Source organism: Bicyclus anynana, chromosome Z (assembly GCF_947172395.1).
Source record: "Bicyclus anynana chromosome Z, ilBicAnyn1.1, whole genome shotgun sequence".
Lineage (NCBI taxonomy): Eukaryota > Metazoa > Arthropoda > Insecta > Lepidoptera > Nymphalidae > Bicyclus > Bicyclus anynana.
In genome coordinates this window covers 5,271,196-5,290,148 of record NC_069110.1, presented here as the reverse complement: position 1 = coordinate 5,290,148, position 18,953 = coordinate 5,271,196, and the positions used below count along the sequence as shown (strand labels likewise).

General features: G+C 36.7%; 1 protein-coding gene across 4 annotated transcripts in view; it reads right to left on the bottom strand.

Moving 5' to 3' along the window:
* The window catches only part of LOC112042907 (kalirin), a 172,062-nt gene that overhangs the window by 54,898 nt on the left and 98,211 nt on the right, over positions 1 to 18,953 (bottom strand). For all 4 annotated transcript variants that reach the window (XM_024078110.2, XM_052890745.1, XM_052890747.1 and 1 more), the window contains exon 31: positions 6,818 to 6,887. In XM_024078110.2, coding sequence (XP_023933878.2) covers positions 6,818 to 6,887 — 70 coding nt within the window. The remainder of the gene's footprint in view (positions 1 to 6,817; positions 6,888 to 18,953) is intronic.

The window sequence follows — 18,953 nt, the reverse complement described above, 5'->3', positions numbered from 1 at the left end:
GATTGTAATCAAGGGTTAAGTTATAAAGAATAAAAAATAAAATAAAAAATAGGTAATTTTTATCTGACTTTTTACTGATAACAATAATTAATTATTTTTTTCAACGCTTCAACGTTTTCATTGTGTACTTAATAATTTAATGTTTAAATTTAAATTCTTACTTATTTATATTGCATACATATTATAAATAAGTGTAGTTGTATATTAAACCGTCTACGAACTCACTTCGAGAAAATAATTTGGCTCCACATCCTTACACAAATGTAGCGTAGGACACATCACACATGGAAACACAATTCACGTTCGCATAAACACTGCGTTAACTTCACATTCACAAACAGCTACCACACAAATACTGTCACATCACTGACGGTGTTATCACGAATCCGAAGTGTACAAACTGCAATCGTCCGTCTACGGGACGGGAGGGGACGATCGTAGCGGTATCGGTAAGATTACGACGATAAGTTTGTAATCTACTCTTCGGCAGATAAGTGATAGGGAAGGAGACGCAGAACACTGAACTGACGAGCAGTGCGAAGACAGCACGGCGCTTGCGCGAGGCGCACAGTTGGGCAGCGCGCGCGCTCCTCACTGTCTCAACCAGGCGCCTGAACGGTGTACACTGTACGCCCGCGCATTCGGGCCCGCCGCCAAAATAATAATGCAACCAAACGTTCACTTACATGACGCACCCACTGAAGAGCGGATACCATGTTCCTATTACAATAAATCACGTCATTTAAACTCACCATTACGTCTCATTAAAACATGTACCTATATATACCTCGTGTACTTTGTACGCAAACACCGACAATGAACGCTAATCACTCTCATTTGATAACGATAAATGTGTGTAACGTACGTAACAGGCTACGCTAATAGTTTCTTTTAGTAGCATTAATGTTTAAATATTTAAACTGTATGTACCTACTTAGCGAGGCAGAAAAGCGAAAATTTCTGGACGTTGAATTTAAACACAAACTACCAAATTAATAATGAATTAATAAATACAGCGGCCTTAGTGTTGAGGAGAGAAGTTTATAAGTTTGGTTTAGTACAATACTAGCGACGTGCCCTGGATTCGCAAGGGTAACGGTGTAAATACGCCTAAATTTTTTGTAAAAACTATTTATGGTGAATCATTATTATTTGAATGTATAGAATATATTCGCGGCGCGTGTCTATAACTCATCGGCAGCATATTTTATATATTTTACACTAAACCTTAATGAGTTCTTTTAATAAGTTAAACAATTAAACCTTCGTCATTAATCACTAAGTCTATTGGTGATGACCGTGGGGTTCTGTATAGTTGTAGTAGTTGATCAGTTTTTACTTTGGTGTTTTAAAATAAACGCCCATCGGTTTTACTCGCATATTTCCTATTCCCGTGAATAAACTTGCATTATGCATAAAATATAGACTATGACACCCTTAAATAAGGTAGTTTATTATTAGTAAAAGAATTTTCAAAATCGGTTGTGTACAACCAGAGATATTATCTCTTACACACATACTACAAAACATTAACTTTTTTATTAGAATAGATGCAGAAATATGTTCTCCAAGCAAACGTTTATTCTCAGTTAGTTGGACGGGTATGTGTTAATTATTGTTGGTTAGTTCCTATCCGTGATAGTGAATACAAATGTGTTCTTGCCACACAAACGCAGGCATCGTCGTCGAGGATTTACTTCGACAATGATTTCCAGTTAATAATAGTTACCTACCTACAAAATTACAGTTTTTATCATTGCTTCATACATATGAATTTAATCCTCATATTTGAAAACGCTCGAAATCCCAAGCTTTAAACAATGGACTAAACGGATGTGATTGCCAGATCTTCTGCATTTTTTTAAACGTTGCATTTTACATTAGTAGGTAAATAGGTAGCAGACTTTCATTTTGGGTGTTAGACTCCCAAGTATTTAACATAATTTTGATATTTAATTTCGACAAAAACTTTGAATAAAGTGTTATTTGCCTCGAAGTTTTGCCACGTGGCTAAGTAACTTCAGACAGGATTTCTCATATTATGAGAAAAATAAAATGAAATTATTCCGAGATTGAGTCACCAGTCTAAATCTCATCGCTGAAGACGGAATAATCAAGATCGAACTTCACTTGGTAAGTTCGTTTGATCTTCCAATTATTTTATACTTGGACGGTTGAGTGTCTGGAATCTTGAAATCTACAGTTAGGTATCGCACAAACAAATCTATAAATCATTATTGTTTATAAATACAAGTTTTTAGGGTTCCATAGTCCACAAAGAACCGTTATACTTTCGCTATGTCCGCCTGTATGTAAATTAAAAATGTGAATAAACTCGTAAAATAAAATCTTGCAAAATATGATTTTTAGGGTACCTCCCCTACATGCAAAGTGAGAATGAATTTTTTATCGTCTAACCCATGTTGTAGGGTATCGTTATTGCTATTTTTGTACATTACTTAGGGGATTAAAGTGCTAATTCAATCTAGGGAACCCTACAAAGTGCGTTGCCTAAAACGCACTTGGCCAGCTTTATGTCATTAAATAGCATTGTAAAGACCTTCTTTTGGATATAATGATGCCTGTGCCAGAAGGCCTCACTCTTTCATAGCCAACATGACATCTGTATGAACGTATGTTTGCGTAATTGCGTGTGAGTGGGTGTGTTTGTATTTGTGTGTATACTCATACCTAAATATGGTAGGAGCATTGGCTGGTGAGCATTCCATTATTATAAAATGACGAAGGTCTGGTCATGACGGGCTCTCAATCTACAATTAATCTTAATCCGTTAAGTGCTTTTTGAATGCCGCATTGATTCGCTGGCTATTTCGTCTGTACAAACAATCTATTACATTGTTTTGATTCCATTTCTACTGTACTCTATATATATCTGACTCTGCTCTGCAAAATCTAATAATGATTATCTAAATTATGTTATAACAATATACAAAAATGCAACCAGTTTCTGAGCGATATACTCAACAATAACTCATCATTCATCATGATTTGTTAATCATGATGAATGGACGTCCACTGCTGGCCTCTTGCATGGACTTCCAAACAAAACATTCTCGAGCCGCGAATATCTAGCGGCTCCCAGCAACCCGCTTCATGTTCTCGGGCCACCTAGTGGGGGGTCGACCAATACTGCGCTTTCCGGTGCGGGGTCGCCATTCCAGCATCTTGGGACCCCAACGTCCATCGGCTTTTCGAACTATGTGGCCTGCCCATTGCCAGTTTAGCTTAGCGACTCGCTGAGCTATGTCAGTGACTTTGGTTCGTCTGCGGATCTCCTCATTTCTTCATCTCGATCACGCATAGAAACCCCAAGCATAGCTCGCCTCATCGCTCGCTGAGGGACTTTGAGCCTTTTTATGCGGGCCACAGTTAGCGATCAGGTCACGAATCCGTAAGTCATCACTGGTAACACGCTCTGTTCGAAGACTAGTCTCTGCCATGACCACCACATGGTCGGCAAATCGCAGTTGAGTCACTCGTCACTGACGTTGCCAAATCCGTTCCAATCCAGAAGCTTAAAGACGTCTTCCAATGCAGCGGTAAATAGCTTCGGGGAGATAACATCTCCCTGTCGCACTCCTCGCTGCAATTGGATTGGCCTCGTAGTCTGATCCTGTATACGTACTGATATAGCAGCATGTTTACAAATATAAGGTCTACTCTGGTGGTATACCAATCAGACCATAGCAAACAATTCAGGAGTTTAATTAGTAAGCGCGATATCATTCTGATGGGATCGATAATTTCACTCAAGCGTTAACTTGCCGAATGCTGTATGTTTGTACTGTATTGTATATGCTTGTGAAAATGGCTTTAGTAGTATAATACTTGTGTACTGATTAATTAAATTTAAAGATTTCTGCTTTAATTGTTAGCATATCCAATAAAATAAATAAGCTGCTATTTTGTTAATAAAACATACGTAATATAGATATACAACGTACACACATAATACATATATGTACTAATATATTTCAATACCTTGCATTGCGCGATAGTTGTAATAACAGGATGAAACAATAAAGTGACGAGTGCTCCCTTCCACAGCAATAAATTAATTTAAGACATTTAGTGCTCCTTGTAACCATTGACAAGCGCGTGGCGCAGTGGGTAGCCTGCTTTGAGCATTTACGGCCGTGGGTTCGATTTCCATAAAAGGAAAATATTCATGTGATGAGCGTCTATTAAGTGCTATTTAATGTCTGGGTGGAAATCATCATCTCCCACTTAAGTGGGATCGGAAAAATATGTCAATCTTTTCCATTCGTCTCTATTACTCCTCAACTTATCATCCACCATAACCGTGCGGTCCCGGTGTAAGAATAGGACCGCTCTATATCTTCCCGTGGATGTCGTAAAAGGCGACTGCGGGAAAATGTCGCTAGTGGGAGGCGGTTCGAAAAAACCACAACTCTAAGGATTCCCAAGGAGGGTTGACGTCAGGCAGGCGGCCGGTCACAAAAATTACTAGCCAAACCATTAAAAAAATATGTCAAAACTAGTGGATATATTCGAATTATATTTTAAGTATGTATTACGAGGTATTTTCATCAGCTACCTTATTAAATACTCATAGCTATGTGTGTATACTAACAACTGTTACGGCCTCCGTAGCGCAGTGGTATGTGCGGTGGATTTACAAGACGGAGGTCCCGGGTTCGATCCCCGGCTAGGCCAATTGAGGTTTTCTTAATTGGTCCAGGGCTGGCTGGTGGGAGGCTTCGGCCGTGGCTAGTTACCACCCTAACGGCAAAAACGTGCCGCCAAGCGATTTAGCGTACCGGTACGATGTCGTGTAGTAACCGAAAGGGGTGTGGATTTTCATACTACTCCTTACAAGGTAGCCCGCTTTCATCTTAGGTTGCATCATCACTTACCATCAGGTGTAATTTTAGTCAAGGGCTAACTTGTAAAGAATAAAAATAAGTGTAAAGATGTTAAGAAATGCAGCTTTATCATAATATAATCTTGTATAAATTACTTGTCGAAAAACGAATAAATGCTTATACTGTTCAAACAGTCATATTGTATATCAAGATACGCGAGGATATTATCAGCTCAGACGCAATATTTTTCTCGTCGCAAGCTTTATGATGTTTCTACTGTGCAAGTTACGAGCACATTTATTTTAAGTGTTCCTTTTTTATTTGCAACGGCAACTTAACTAGTCTGCGGTTACACCTGATATTAATTGGCATATCCATCGTCCATAACGAGCATCGTCTCGCAGTTCACTCACACTAGAGAAATCCTTCCTTTCCCGCACAAATAAATCCATAGGTGCATAATGATTTGAATTAGATAAAACGTTAAAACTGAACTACAGGACGTTCAGTTACAGTTAAAACGCAGGTTGGTTACAAAATGAAAAAGGTTTTATGTTACAAGAAAATAACATAAAACAACCATGTTATGGAGACCCGGTCAGTTATCTGGGTCCCTTTACAATTAGTTTACTGAGTATGGTATTGTGGAACGGCATACTAGTTAGTGTCTCTTGTTCAGCCAATAATAATTTATTCAATCGGAGCTGGGGCCGCGCTGTGTATGTGCGGGCACGTACAAAAAGCTTTGTGTCAATTTATCCCCCACATTGCACCCCCGACTGTCGATAGCGTACGACTGATTCTTGAATGGTTTAAGCCGGACGTTGGAGGGAAATGGAATTTCAAAATAAAACCCGCTTTTTTTTAAGTAAGCTGTACTGAAAGCCCCGGTTTCCCCATTGGAAAAAACCTCGGAATGGTAGTTGGGTTGTATCAATACATATTGTATATTGGACAATATAGTCGGCGAAAATGTGATCGGCCATATAAAATGGCTTAGTTCTATTAGTGGGTGTTCAGTCTCTGGTGGGTTTGGCTGAGCAAGGAGAATGACTTGAGCGAAGAAGACTAGAGTTCTTAACCCTACATCCATTGGTCACAAGTCCGAGGCTTCACTTTAGGTTCTCTGTCACTCGAAAGGTCATTAGTAACATTTATGGTGGAAATTGTTAGAATTCGAGTTAAGTCAAATTTTTATTAGGCAAATATCAAATTTTAGATCGATCGCTGGCATTCTCAAGTGGAATCAAAAATCTGGTATAGATACCTAAATTATGCATTGTAAAGGCATTAATTAGTGCTCGTTCACGTACAACAAAAGAGCGCGGACGCGGCGGCGGGCGGCCGTTCGTTTGTGCGATTGTGTTGTATTATTCTGAAGTGTTGTATTGTCGGAGTTAAAAACATGGACGTAGATCTTTCATTTAAAAACGAGAAAAATACATACATAAACAGGAAGATGATAAAAAGTTGATTTGGTGAAACTTTGTGGAAGATGTCAAGACAAGTTTGATATGATGAATTTCATACTTTACATAGTAATTACAGAGAAAATGTGCTACAGTTTCAAGCGACAAGCTCAAACTTATTTGACGTTACAAGTTAATCAAGAGCTCCGCCGCTAATACAAACTACAACAACAACATATGTAAACAACCTGAAACCGCCCCGCGAGCGCCAGCCGCTATTTTGCCGGCTACATCCACCGCACCTGCGTTTTGTACGTAAACGCTTGCATATTATGTTGTGTGTTTGATGTTTAGTGACCGCGCCCGCCGCAGCGCCCGCGAGTTAACGTGAACAAGCACTTACAATATGAAATATTAATCTTACGGAAAACCAGAAATTATAAGCGAAAAACGTAATAAGGTAAGATTCTACGCGATTTGGGCAGACCGAGGGTTGTCGGCTTACTAATGAAAAACAAAATCTACTGTAATCTCTCTATTAGTTATAATATAGGTACTTACGGTATGATTCCCTTCTTATGTTTCCCGGGGCTGGCAGCGCTGGTGCTCAATCCGGGCTCCGAGGGAGCTTCTGTTGACAACAAACAAAATCATGTAATGCTTATGAGCTTTAAGAGTAAAATTTATCACAGTCAGATATTATTAATATAATCGGGATCAGTCAAACAATGTTCTCTCCGAGGTCCGTACCTCGGATATTGTTGTGTAGTTTTACGTACGCCCCCGTGGGCGTAAAACTAAAGAACAATAACAGCCGGGCTATCATACAACCCGCTCTATCGAACTCGATTTATAACTTCTTCTAAAACTTTTGGTAATTGTTTAGACACGATCTTATAAAATATGCATGTAAAAAGGCTCCAAGAAGAACTAGGTTTTTGGAATAGATGAATAATAATTTTTCATGTTAATTTTTATAAGAACAGAAATATATAGTAGGTAACTCTTTGAAAAATCAAAGAAAGTCCCTTTGGTCGACGGTACTTGGTTTTGCTATCTTGAAATTATTTAATGATTTTTTTTTAGATTTTTTAAATTAATATTTAGTACTCGAAAAATTAAAAATATCTTGAGTCGTACCCTTCCTAGCAGCGCCATCCGTGTTTTGCGGCCGGGCGGTACCCCATTTTCAGCGCAATATTTATTGTAATAATTAATTATTTAGCCAGACTTTTAAAAGTTAGTTTTTGTTGGCAATTTCCTTTTTTTTTTAATTTCTTATAAGATTGAAAATATCTTAAATAGTTTTTGTTTATAGCTTTTGCAATTTTTGCGAGCGGCTCTACATTTTTTTCACTCTTCTTTCTTCAGAATTGAATGACACCTCAATCATAGTTTTAATAGAAAGAGAAAGAGACCTAAAACCAAAATAGTCCTATTCTATAATAGCTCGATTTAGGCTCCAAGACCAATCATTCCAAACCAAGGTAATAGGTTATTCAGTATAATTATACTATTTTATCATTTTGTCCCTTCAAAAGGCCTATGTCCTGCAGTGGACGTCCATTGACAATAAGAAACAAGGAAAAAAAGTTACACAAATGAAGTTTTACAAAATTGCATTGTATTGTTTTATTTCTAAGGCAATCGGCGGTTTTATTAAGGCAATCTCCTACAGACAACATTGAGGTAATTTAACTACAAACTTGATAATTACCAAAATACAGGTAATTACCCAAATTCCTTGCTTACGAATTAGTAATGACGTTTGTATGTAAATGTGTGGATAATTGTAATAATGGAATAACAAAACACCGCGTATGTAACTTATATAAACTATATACATAATACAGTGTTTTATTTTCCAAGCTGAGGCGATCGTAGCTACGTCTGGCCCTGATGGTTATTATCTCGCTACCTCATCATATTATTTATATAGAAACTAGCAGACCCAGACAAGCTTCGCATTGACTTATATGCGCTTCTTCCCTACCCCTACCTCTTCGCTACCTTACCATTACCCTAATAAAAAACTGTCCGTAAAAAAACATCGTTGTACTTCGAGAAATATTCTAAAAAATAATTATCCAAATAGGTTCAGCCGTTCCCGAAATTTGCACTTAGCAACACATTTAGCGATTCATTTTTATATTATAGTTATGTATAGACATTTAATAACACATAAGAGGTAGTAAATAATAAGCAAGTACTATACCTACTCAAATTTCTTATTTTATGATAACTGAATAATAAAGTTAGAATGTAAACATCGCAGTCCGTTTTAGATCCATCTATACAAATATTATAAAGAGGTAAAGTTAGTGATTTTGTAGAGGTGATCTTTGGCTCTACTGAACTGATTTTGTAAATTATTTTACCAATAGAAAGCCACATTATTTGTGAGTGTCAAAGGCGTATTATCCGCGTATTCTCACGGGAACAAAAAAATACGTGGGTGAAATCGCGGTGCAACTACTAGTAGGTAATAAGTACTATAATTTTCTCTTATCACTAAAGGATAAAGTTAGAAATGCAAACATCGCGTTTTAGCTCCGTTCATAATAAATGAGAAAGGGCTGAATGTGGATATCTGGATAGCTAGGGCGCCGCCTTGTTGGCCGAACTCTCTTTAATCTGTAGTTATATTTAAATCGCTATCTATACTACGCTCATCTGCAGCAATGTTAAGGTTGAATTCCCGAACGTTTGCGTCATGTGATTCGCGGCGGGATAAAGCCCTGACCTTATCGGTTAGGAGGACAGGGAGTTGAAAATGGACCAGTGAAACATAAATACACACCTTTACGATCAATTAAAATTTAATTTAATTCATGTATACTTAGTTTACACACAATGTCTAGTGACGGTTTGTAGTTCGGTTCGGAAGGCAGTTATGTTGAGAGGAGCCAAAATTTAAGTCAATAATTAAAAAACTTAAAACTGCCTAACCTGCTCGCACCTACGAGTATAGTCATCCGCCTCGCGTATTTCGTATAGAGATTATTAATAATGTTTTTCTAATTGTAGGTTTTTTAAAATATGCCTATGATAAACCATTTTGAAATCCTCTTGAATTTGATACCCATATCGCAATATTCGACGAAAAAATATTTTTGTCACCTCGAGTTTGTAGCGTGTCACAGTCGTTGTGTTGGATTGTATCTTAATTACGTAAATTCGTTCGACGGTTTGGAAATATGAGGTAATAAAGAATATTACATACACACATACAAGATATGCGCGAAAAACATAACTCTTCTTGCTCGGGTAAAAAAGTATTGCATGAGCCTAAATATGAAATTGCTACTCGTACTAATTTTCATTATTCACATCACAGGGTCGCCCTTAGAGGATATAAATAGTCAATAGTCAATATTAATTTATTTCATTTAGACTTCCTATATATTTTAATTAGGCAATGTGGACTAAACACCTACCGCGCTCTCGATTATTATTTATACCAGAAAATTTTCCTAGTTCTCAACGTGTGTAAACTAATTGAATTGATTCAATTATCTGACTTCCCGAGTGACGATCATTTGGTGTTGTCTTAGATGGCACCTCATCTGCAGGGTTATTATGTAACTCGGGGTACCATTCAAGTATAAGTAACTACATCGTTTCTTATCGTATTTTCGGAATTGTGATTGTAAAACATAGTTATTTAAAAAAAAATACCTAGACTACGTCATTTTACATTAAATGGTAATGATTTTTTTTGTTTTACGGTCATCTAACATGAATATTTCAACGAAATTACGAATGAATTTTTTGTTGAAATAATCTTACCACTTCCTACCACCACTTCTATATTACTGCCACTTTACGTAAAATGAAGATACTTATGTTATTTCATTCAAAATACCGTGTTAGATGATTGCATAAAGGAAAATATGTTAAAACACGTTGTAGTGACTCATTATTTGAATGGTACACCGAGATACATAATAACCCTGCAGATCAGGTGGCAATTAATGCCGGAGTTCATCAGAGATCAGATCACTCCGCTACACTTTTCATACTGCATATCAACGATTTATTTATGTCCGGTACACGAGTATTGAGTATTAAGAGCCGTGATAGCTCAGTGGATATGATCTCTGCCTCTACGACTCCGTTTTTGAACGCCATAAAATTAACAACAAAGCCAAACATTTTTCTAAAAAATAGAATATCTATTCCATTGACATTTCACGGTTTAAATTTAGACGGACGAAAATAGATAAACTCGCACAACAGGTGACGATATGCATGCAATTCAATCAATTTACAATAGAGAGGCAGCTTCGAATATCAGTTTATAGATTGAAAGGACGGCAAGTTCGAGTCAGACTCAAACGGAGGGTTCCATCGACTAATTGAGATGCCTGCTCACAGATAATTTTGTTACAGTAGGTATGCATGGAATGTAATGCAAACACTAATATGATTTGTAAACTCATAATTGACAGTGATATGTCTGAAAGGCTATTATTAGTATAGACAATGCATCTCTGACTTATATCTCTGTCTAAGGAATGTATGCAAACACTAATATGATTTGTAAACTCATAATTGACAGTGATATGTCTGAAAGGCTATTATTAGTATAGACAATGCATCTCTGACTTATATCTCTGTCTAAGGAATGTATGCAAACACTAATATGATTTGTAAACTCATAATTGACAGTGATATGTCTGAAAGGCTATTATTAGTATAGACAATGCATCTCTGACTTATATCTCTGTCTAAGGAATGTATGCAAACACTAATATGATTTGTAAACTCATAATTGACAGTGATATGTCTGAAAGGCTATTATTAGTATAGACAATGCATCTCTGACTTATATCTCTGTCTAAGGAATGTATGCAAACACTAATATGATTTGTAAACTCATAATTGACAGTGATATGTCTGAAAGGCTATTATTAGTATAGACAATGCATCTCTGACTTATATCTCTGTCTAAGGAATGTATGCAAACACTAATATGATTTGTAAACTCATAATTGACAGTGATATGTCTGAAAGGCTAGTATTAGTATAGACAATGCATCTCTGACTTATATCTCTGTCTAAGGAATGTATGCAAACACTAATATGATTTGTAAACTCATAATTGACAGTGATATGTCTGAAAGGCTAGTATTAGTATAGACAATGCATCTCTGACTTATATCTCTGTCTAAGGAATGTATGCAAACACTAATATGATTTGTAAACTCATAATTGACAGTGATATGTCTGAAAGGCTATTATTAGTATAGACAATGCATCTCTGACTTATATCTCTGTCTAAGGAATGTATGCAAACACTAATATGATTTGTAAACTCATAATTGACAGTGATATGTCTGAAAGGCTAGTATTAGTATAGACAATGCATCTCTGACTTATATCTCTGTCTAAGGAATGTATGCAAACACTAATATGATTTGTAAACTCATAATTGACAGTGATATGTCTGAAAGGCTAGTATTAGTATAGACAATGCATCTCTGACTTATATCTCTGTCTAAGGAATGTATGCAAACACTAATATGATTTGTAAACTCATAATTGACAGTGATATGTCTGAAAGGCTAGTATTAGTATAGACAATGCATCTCTGACTTATGTCTCTGTCTATTATATAATCAATAGAATCAAACACAGGGAAGAATTGATATTCTATTATCCATCGCATTTATTTAAACAGAGAAGAACATATGCGTGGAATTTGTTACAAAACGAGATGAGGCGATTTGATATTCGCTGTGACGACGCGTGCCGTTTTCTTAAAACGAATAAAAATTTTAATAAAAACAACCTACTTCCAACTCTAAAATTAACCTAAACTAAAAAGCAAAAAATAACATCTTACTTATGTGCTACCTCCTGATCAGTTTGTAGGCGGTGCCAAGCCAGTGATGTTTTAATTCAAGCCGTTTAAATTACAAAATTTCTGTGGTATCTTTCAGAAACGGATCCTGACATGAAAAAATGGGACCACCCTGGAATCAAACCCTTCAAAACAAAAAGAAAAGAGTTTTCTAAGTCGGTTGATAAATGACGGAATTATCGCTGGACATACATAAAAAAAAATATAAAAAAATCATACATACAGCCGAACGTAGAACCTACTCCTTTTTGGAAGTCGGTTAAAAAGATTCTATGTTTGGCTGTATGTATGGATGTTTTCAGGCATAACGACGGGTTCAAACAAGTTAGACGGTTGTCAATTAGTAACAGATTTTTAGCTTTTAAAAATAATTAGTAAACTTAGTGTGAGCATAAAACTAGAGCATCAAATTGTAAGAAAACAAACAACAAACGTAAGAAACTTTTTATTTCAAAACATATTGGTGAAAAAATGGTTCAAAGTAGTGTGTTAAATGATGTCAAAATCATGTCTATTTCTGACTATGTATACAATTTATTGTAATGCTGTTTATTACTTCTAACTTAAACTTAAATTAGTAACAGCAATAAAAAGCCATTCTTATAGTAATCAATATAAGTTTTAACGTTACATCTCAATCCATTCTTGAGCTAAACGACCTTGCGAATGTGTAAACGGGATAGTGCTCAGATAAACAGACGGAAAGAACGCATCACTTCGTTTGAGTACATTGAATGCGTAACCCTAAAAATTGCATGGAATGCGGCAGTCAATTTATATCAAACAAACGCTTTGTGTTATTTGATAGAGGTAGGTATGCTTTGCTACTGTACGTACTGTTGTACTATTGATTTTCAGTATAACTATAAAGGTTAAAGATAGGTAACAATCTGCTTTCGGATATAGGTATGTCTGGCTCTGATTACCTATATTGGTTGGGTGTAAAGACACGCGTATTTGTGTATAACTTACGGAGCATCAGAAAAGTAGAAAAATTTGTTGCTGAGGGTATCGACGACACAAGCATTTCCCTGCATCACTCTAAATAATGTAATATAACATCTTAAGCCAAATCCCTTATCCCTTCCATCCCTGTGATAACAAATGTCAGCCAAATCGGTTTAGTTGTTGCGGCATGAAGGAGTAATAAACATAAACTTCCGCCATTTTAATATTAGTGTGATTCCTGTCAATATCATACTATTCATCGTTATCAACCCATATTCGGCTCACTGCTGAGCTCAAGTCTCCTCTCAGAATGAGGAGTTAGGCCAAAGTCCACTACGCTGGCCCAATGCGGATTGGCAGAATTCACACACGCAGAGTAACATACATACTATTATTATAAACTATTTTAGAGATGCTTTCTAGTATTAGCTGTGAAAAGAAACAGCAAATTTACGTTAATTTGTGAAGGTTTATTACAAGGCGTGTCTATCCATTCAACGTGCCTACGTTAATTTCTTATAAGGAACATAAAATCTTCCGCATCAGTGTAAAAATGAGATAGAATCCTCCAGAAAGAAGATAATATGCCGTCAGCGAATGAACTTTCAAAACACTGCGCACGTTATGCTTACAAATTGGATCATAAGATGTGCCAGATGAAAAGCGACTTATTTATACAATCCGATTCGCGATGCCACTCTAATTACATCCAGCTGAGAGAGGGGTTATTTTGTGAATGAAACTATTTATATTGGATGTTGAATCAGCACGACTCCAAAGAGTAACGAACGTAAATCAAATTACTTGTCGGATCAGTGACATTTATCGACTTCATCTTTGTCATATTAGTTGCATTAGAAATACGAACCACAATATAGTTAAATAGACCAGGCGCTGTGAGCTATTGAGTGTGCATAATTCTAGGATCGCATTCTGTTTACAGTTTTGTAATGTTATCAATGGCCAGTCTATTAAAAAAAACACAAGAAAGTTAAAAACAAGCACTTTTTAAAATGTATCACTCCGAAGTTACTAGATGAGTTCATATGAAGTAAGTTTTAAACAGTTTTAAAGAAAATTAGGCCTACACCCGTTGAACACAAGAAAAATGAAGGATTTTTCACGAAAACTGAATAAAAAGATGTTAATCTTTCCCCCGCCCCCCTTATAATTTTATCTTCGCAACATAAAGTATAGTATGACTTTTTTAGTAGTTTGACTTCGAATCGTGCTAAGTTTCAGTTAAATTCATCCAGTAGTTTATGATAGATACGTTTTAAAAAATGCTTCTTTTTTACTTTTTTGTATTTTTTTATAGATATTTTGAATTCAAAAAAACTATTGACAATTTGACACTAATGTAAAATTGTCAATAGTTTTTTTGAATTCAAAACTGTAAATAGAATGCGGTCCTCGATTTATGCACACTCAATAATACCTCATAGAGCCTCCTAGTCTAAAATTAAGAGACGGTTTCAACCGCATAATCCCAGTTCCTGTAAGAATACAGCGTTCCTGTAAAATATCATGTGACACTAACAAATAACGGAGTTTTGAATAGGAAAAAGAATTTTCACAATCGCTTCGGTAGATCCGGAGATTATCACTTACAACTTCACAAATTTTGCCTCTTTATAATATTAGTATCGAAATAAACCTATCGGCACAGAATGAACATGAGTTGAAAATCCGGTGGAAGGCGACACAATCGTGAAACATTGTAATGATTACGGAATATGATAAAGCGTTTAGCTTTAGCGTTTCCTGTTCTGCGGTGATGTCCAACGCGTATTATTGCTAGGGAACTATCTGTATCCACGGTTCATGACATACGTACGGACGAACCGAGTAATAGAAGCAGAGTGTACTGTATTACAAGTAGGTATATGTAAAATTAATATTGTACCGCCGGGAAACATAAGAACGCGAAGTAAAGCCAACAAAATATCAGCAATCTAAAGTTCTAGATACGTAAAAGGACTGAGGCGAAAGTTAGACTTCGGTAATTTAAGACTCCGCTAAGTAGAAGTCGAGAGTTGATTATTTTTATTTGATTTTATTTGGAATATTATAATCCCGCTACCCTGATTCCCACAGAGAAATAATATAACTGCAGCTCTAACTATTACATCACACTCATGAAAACGTCCGATGCGTACGACGCTTAGCTTAATGGTTAGTGTTCATATAACCGCATCGTAAGTCGTAAACGGATCGTAGTATTTTTGTGTAGAAAGTCATCCTGCCCACAAATCCGCCGTACGGATCGCACGAATCAACTATACAATTAAAAATCTGTTTGATGCGATGCGTACGATGCCTAGCTCAATGGTTAGCGTTCAAATAACCGCATTGTAAATCGTAAACGGATCGTAGTATTTTTGTGCAAAAAGTCATTCAAGTGCACCTGAACGCACGAACCAACTGTATACTTAAAAATCCGTTTAATGTGATGCGTGCTATAAGTACGACGCCGATATGACGCCTATCTTTAACAGTAATTTTAATAAAATTACTGTTTGTGCTCGATTCAAACTCAACGTTTCGTTCTGAGTGCGGAGGTGGCACTCCGATCAATCAGTTAATGTACACAAAGTTATATTTGCAACCTGTGGAAAACGATTATCGAATATAAATTCTAATCTCCAAACTTCCGCATACATTAGCGTTATCCGATGGAATTGTAATGAAACAGCGCTGCCAATTAAACGTGGAATATTGAACCGCACACACAATCAATATGTAATATTTGAGGCGCAATTCGATGATCAAACTCACCATGGTGTTTATCCATCAACAATAATTTCACCATCGAAATCCTATACGTGGACTGTAACACAACAAACCGCGCAGGCCCAGGGCCCTCTACTTCGACATTATTGTGCAAGACTCGTGCGAGGTTCTATTCAATTTCAAATATGGAAACCGACGCGCACGCTTCCCATTGGCCGGTGGCTAGAGAGCGACGGACACAAACGCGTATTAAACTGTAACTGTTTATTGTAATAAACCAAAATCAAATGAATATATAAAGATCCATCTATATACGCACAGAGTCCTTATCTATAGTTTGTACACTACTTATATATACTCGAGTTACTCGAATTCTAGTAGAGTCGGGAGAGTGTTTGCTAGTTGATGTAGGTTAGCAGTAAGGAAAGAATTTTAGGATAATTTAAGCTCTATGGCTTTTATAAGAGGAATAAAAGTTTGTATGAAAATGCTATCCACCCCAAAACTCACTGAACTATCATTTGCATACGAGTGACTTTTGCACAGTATTTTTTAAAACAACCCGTGAGGTAGTTATAAACTAGAACTACTAGAGTAGGGGTAAAACTTTGTATGAAAAGCTATTCATCCAATATCTACTTGAAACAAATAATTGCTCATCCTGGAAGAATCTAGGGCGGGCTATCGGAACAACACTGAAACGTTATTAGATTGAATATTATATAACAAACTAGAGAACGCACACGACTACGCCTGCTTCAAATTTTGTTATTCACAAATACCACTGATAAAAAGTAGGTAAGCTTATGTGTTATGTATCCAGGGCATAGTCTATCTCCGTTTTAAATTTCAGCCAAATTAATGCATTTGATTTTGCGTGAAAGAGTATCAAACATACGATCTTTCGCAATGTTTGTAGGATTAAAAGATCAATAAAAATATCATAACAAATGAAATTTTAAATCTCTTTACAGTTCCTAGAAATCCGAAAAAACAAAATGAATTTTCATTCAGCTTTGTTTCATTGTTATGCAGGGAAAAAAGTTCTACACAAAAATATTCTAGGCAGACTGGTTCGCAGGATTTAGTTAGTTATTAGGCGGAGAGCCAGCGACAACCAGACCTACTCCATTTTATAAAAGCTGAAAGTTTGTCAGCTCATGCTCCTACTATAGATAAGTACCGTAACCAACTATGGAGTTTGGACCGTTGCTTTGGAAGTTAGCAGGTTTCAAGGTTCCAGATCCTCAGCCGTCTAAATAACAGTGTAGTTTTTGTGTATTTTCATCAGCATGATATGAGAAATCACATCCCCAGTCGCCAGTCAATTAGCTTCGCGTCAACCCTTCAACAAACACCATTTAAGATAAAACTTTATGGATCTCTAACGAAGGGTTTATTATGCAGAAGAAAACATGAAAAAATTACACTTTATACTCACACGGTGGAGGATCTGGATCCTTGAAACCTGCTAACTTCCAAAACCACCACAGTTTCCAAAGTCGGTAGCCAAACTCAATAATTGGCTACCGTATGGTAGGAGCATGAGCTGACAAACTTTCAGCTTTTATAAAATTACGAAGTTCTGGGGTTCACGGGCTCTTGGACTATATGAATATCAATCAATTCGAAACTTTTATGCGACTCGTCAAATTACAAGCGGACTCGTGCAGGGCGAACTTATTCCAATAGCTCGCAACGTAGCTATTAAACTGTTCCTTAGTTTAAACAAAAACTACTCGTATGTATGGATTCCATAGTTTTACTACAACGTTTACTATGTTAAACGTTCTAGCAAAACTATGAAAGGTTTGTAATACTATCGAATTTTTTTTTTTATTCTTTACAAGTTAGCCCTTGACTACAATCTCACCTGATGGTAAGTGTGATGCAGTCTAAGATGGAAGCGGGCTAACTTGTTAGGGGGAGGATGAAAATCCACACCCCTTTCGGTTTCTACACGGTATCGTACCGGAACGCTAAATCACTTGGCAATACGTCTTTGCCGGTAGGGTGGTAACTAGCCACGGCCGAAGCCTCCCACCAGCCAGACCTGGACAAATTAAGAAAATCTCAATCTGCCCAGCCGGGGATCGAACCCAGGACCTCCGTTTTGTAAATCCACCGCGCATACCACTGCGCCACGGAGGCCGTCGAATTTTCTCTATTTAATTTGCAACATTTTATCTAATGTATTCAAGCAAGCAATTATTGTAACGTGTAAAATATTTCGTGTATCTCGAATTTTAACGTAACCAAATGTTATTCTTATGTTGCTTTTTAAAATATGTATTTCGTCAAACGCAGCATCAATTTGTGGAAATAAATTCATGATCCCTGCAAAAACGCGGTCTACTAATTTTTAGCCATTAACTTATTATTTATTTACCAATTCAATTTACGGCATATCGCCCAACCTTGCTATTCGTGTGCCATTACCTTATAAGGGGATTATAAGAGCACCAAACAGAAAGCGACCTACATTCGAGAACATGCCGAGAAACGGCATTCGAGGCATTTCAACACTTTAAAATAACTTAATGCTAAATAATCCAGACTGAATGACAGGTAATGTATTAAGAGATTTGACGTCTGCCTCCGATTCCGGAGGGTGTAAGTTCGAATCCGGTCCGGGGCGTGCACCTCCAACTTTTCAGTTAAGAGCATTTTAAGAAATTAAATATCACGTGTCTCAAACGGTGAAGGAAAAACATCGCGATATCTGCATATCTGAGAATTTTCTAAATTCTTTACGTGTGTGAAGTCTGCTAAACCGCATTGGGCCAGCGTGGTGGACTATTGACCAAACCCCTCTCAAATAACAAAAATGTAAAATCTGCTGATGAAGATGATACATTTTTGTTATTAAAGAACTGTTTTTTTTAACAATAGGTATATAAGTAGCCAGTCATGTAACAAATTACATTTCCAAGCTGTTTCGTCGTTTATATAGTCAATAACACTATAATACGACTTTTCTTTAAGTTTGCGTTAAATAAAAACTTTGAACTTTTTGAGAGACATGCCTGTGGTTTAGTGTGGCAGTTTATTATAAAGACGTATGCAATTGTCTCATTGTTTCCACTCGGCCTCCGTGGCGCAGTGGTATTCTCGGTGGATTTACAAGACGGGTTTCGATCCCCGGCTGGG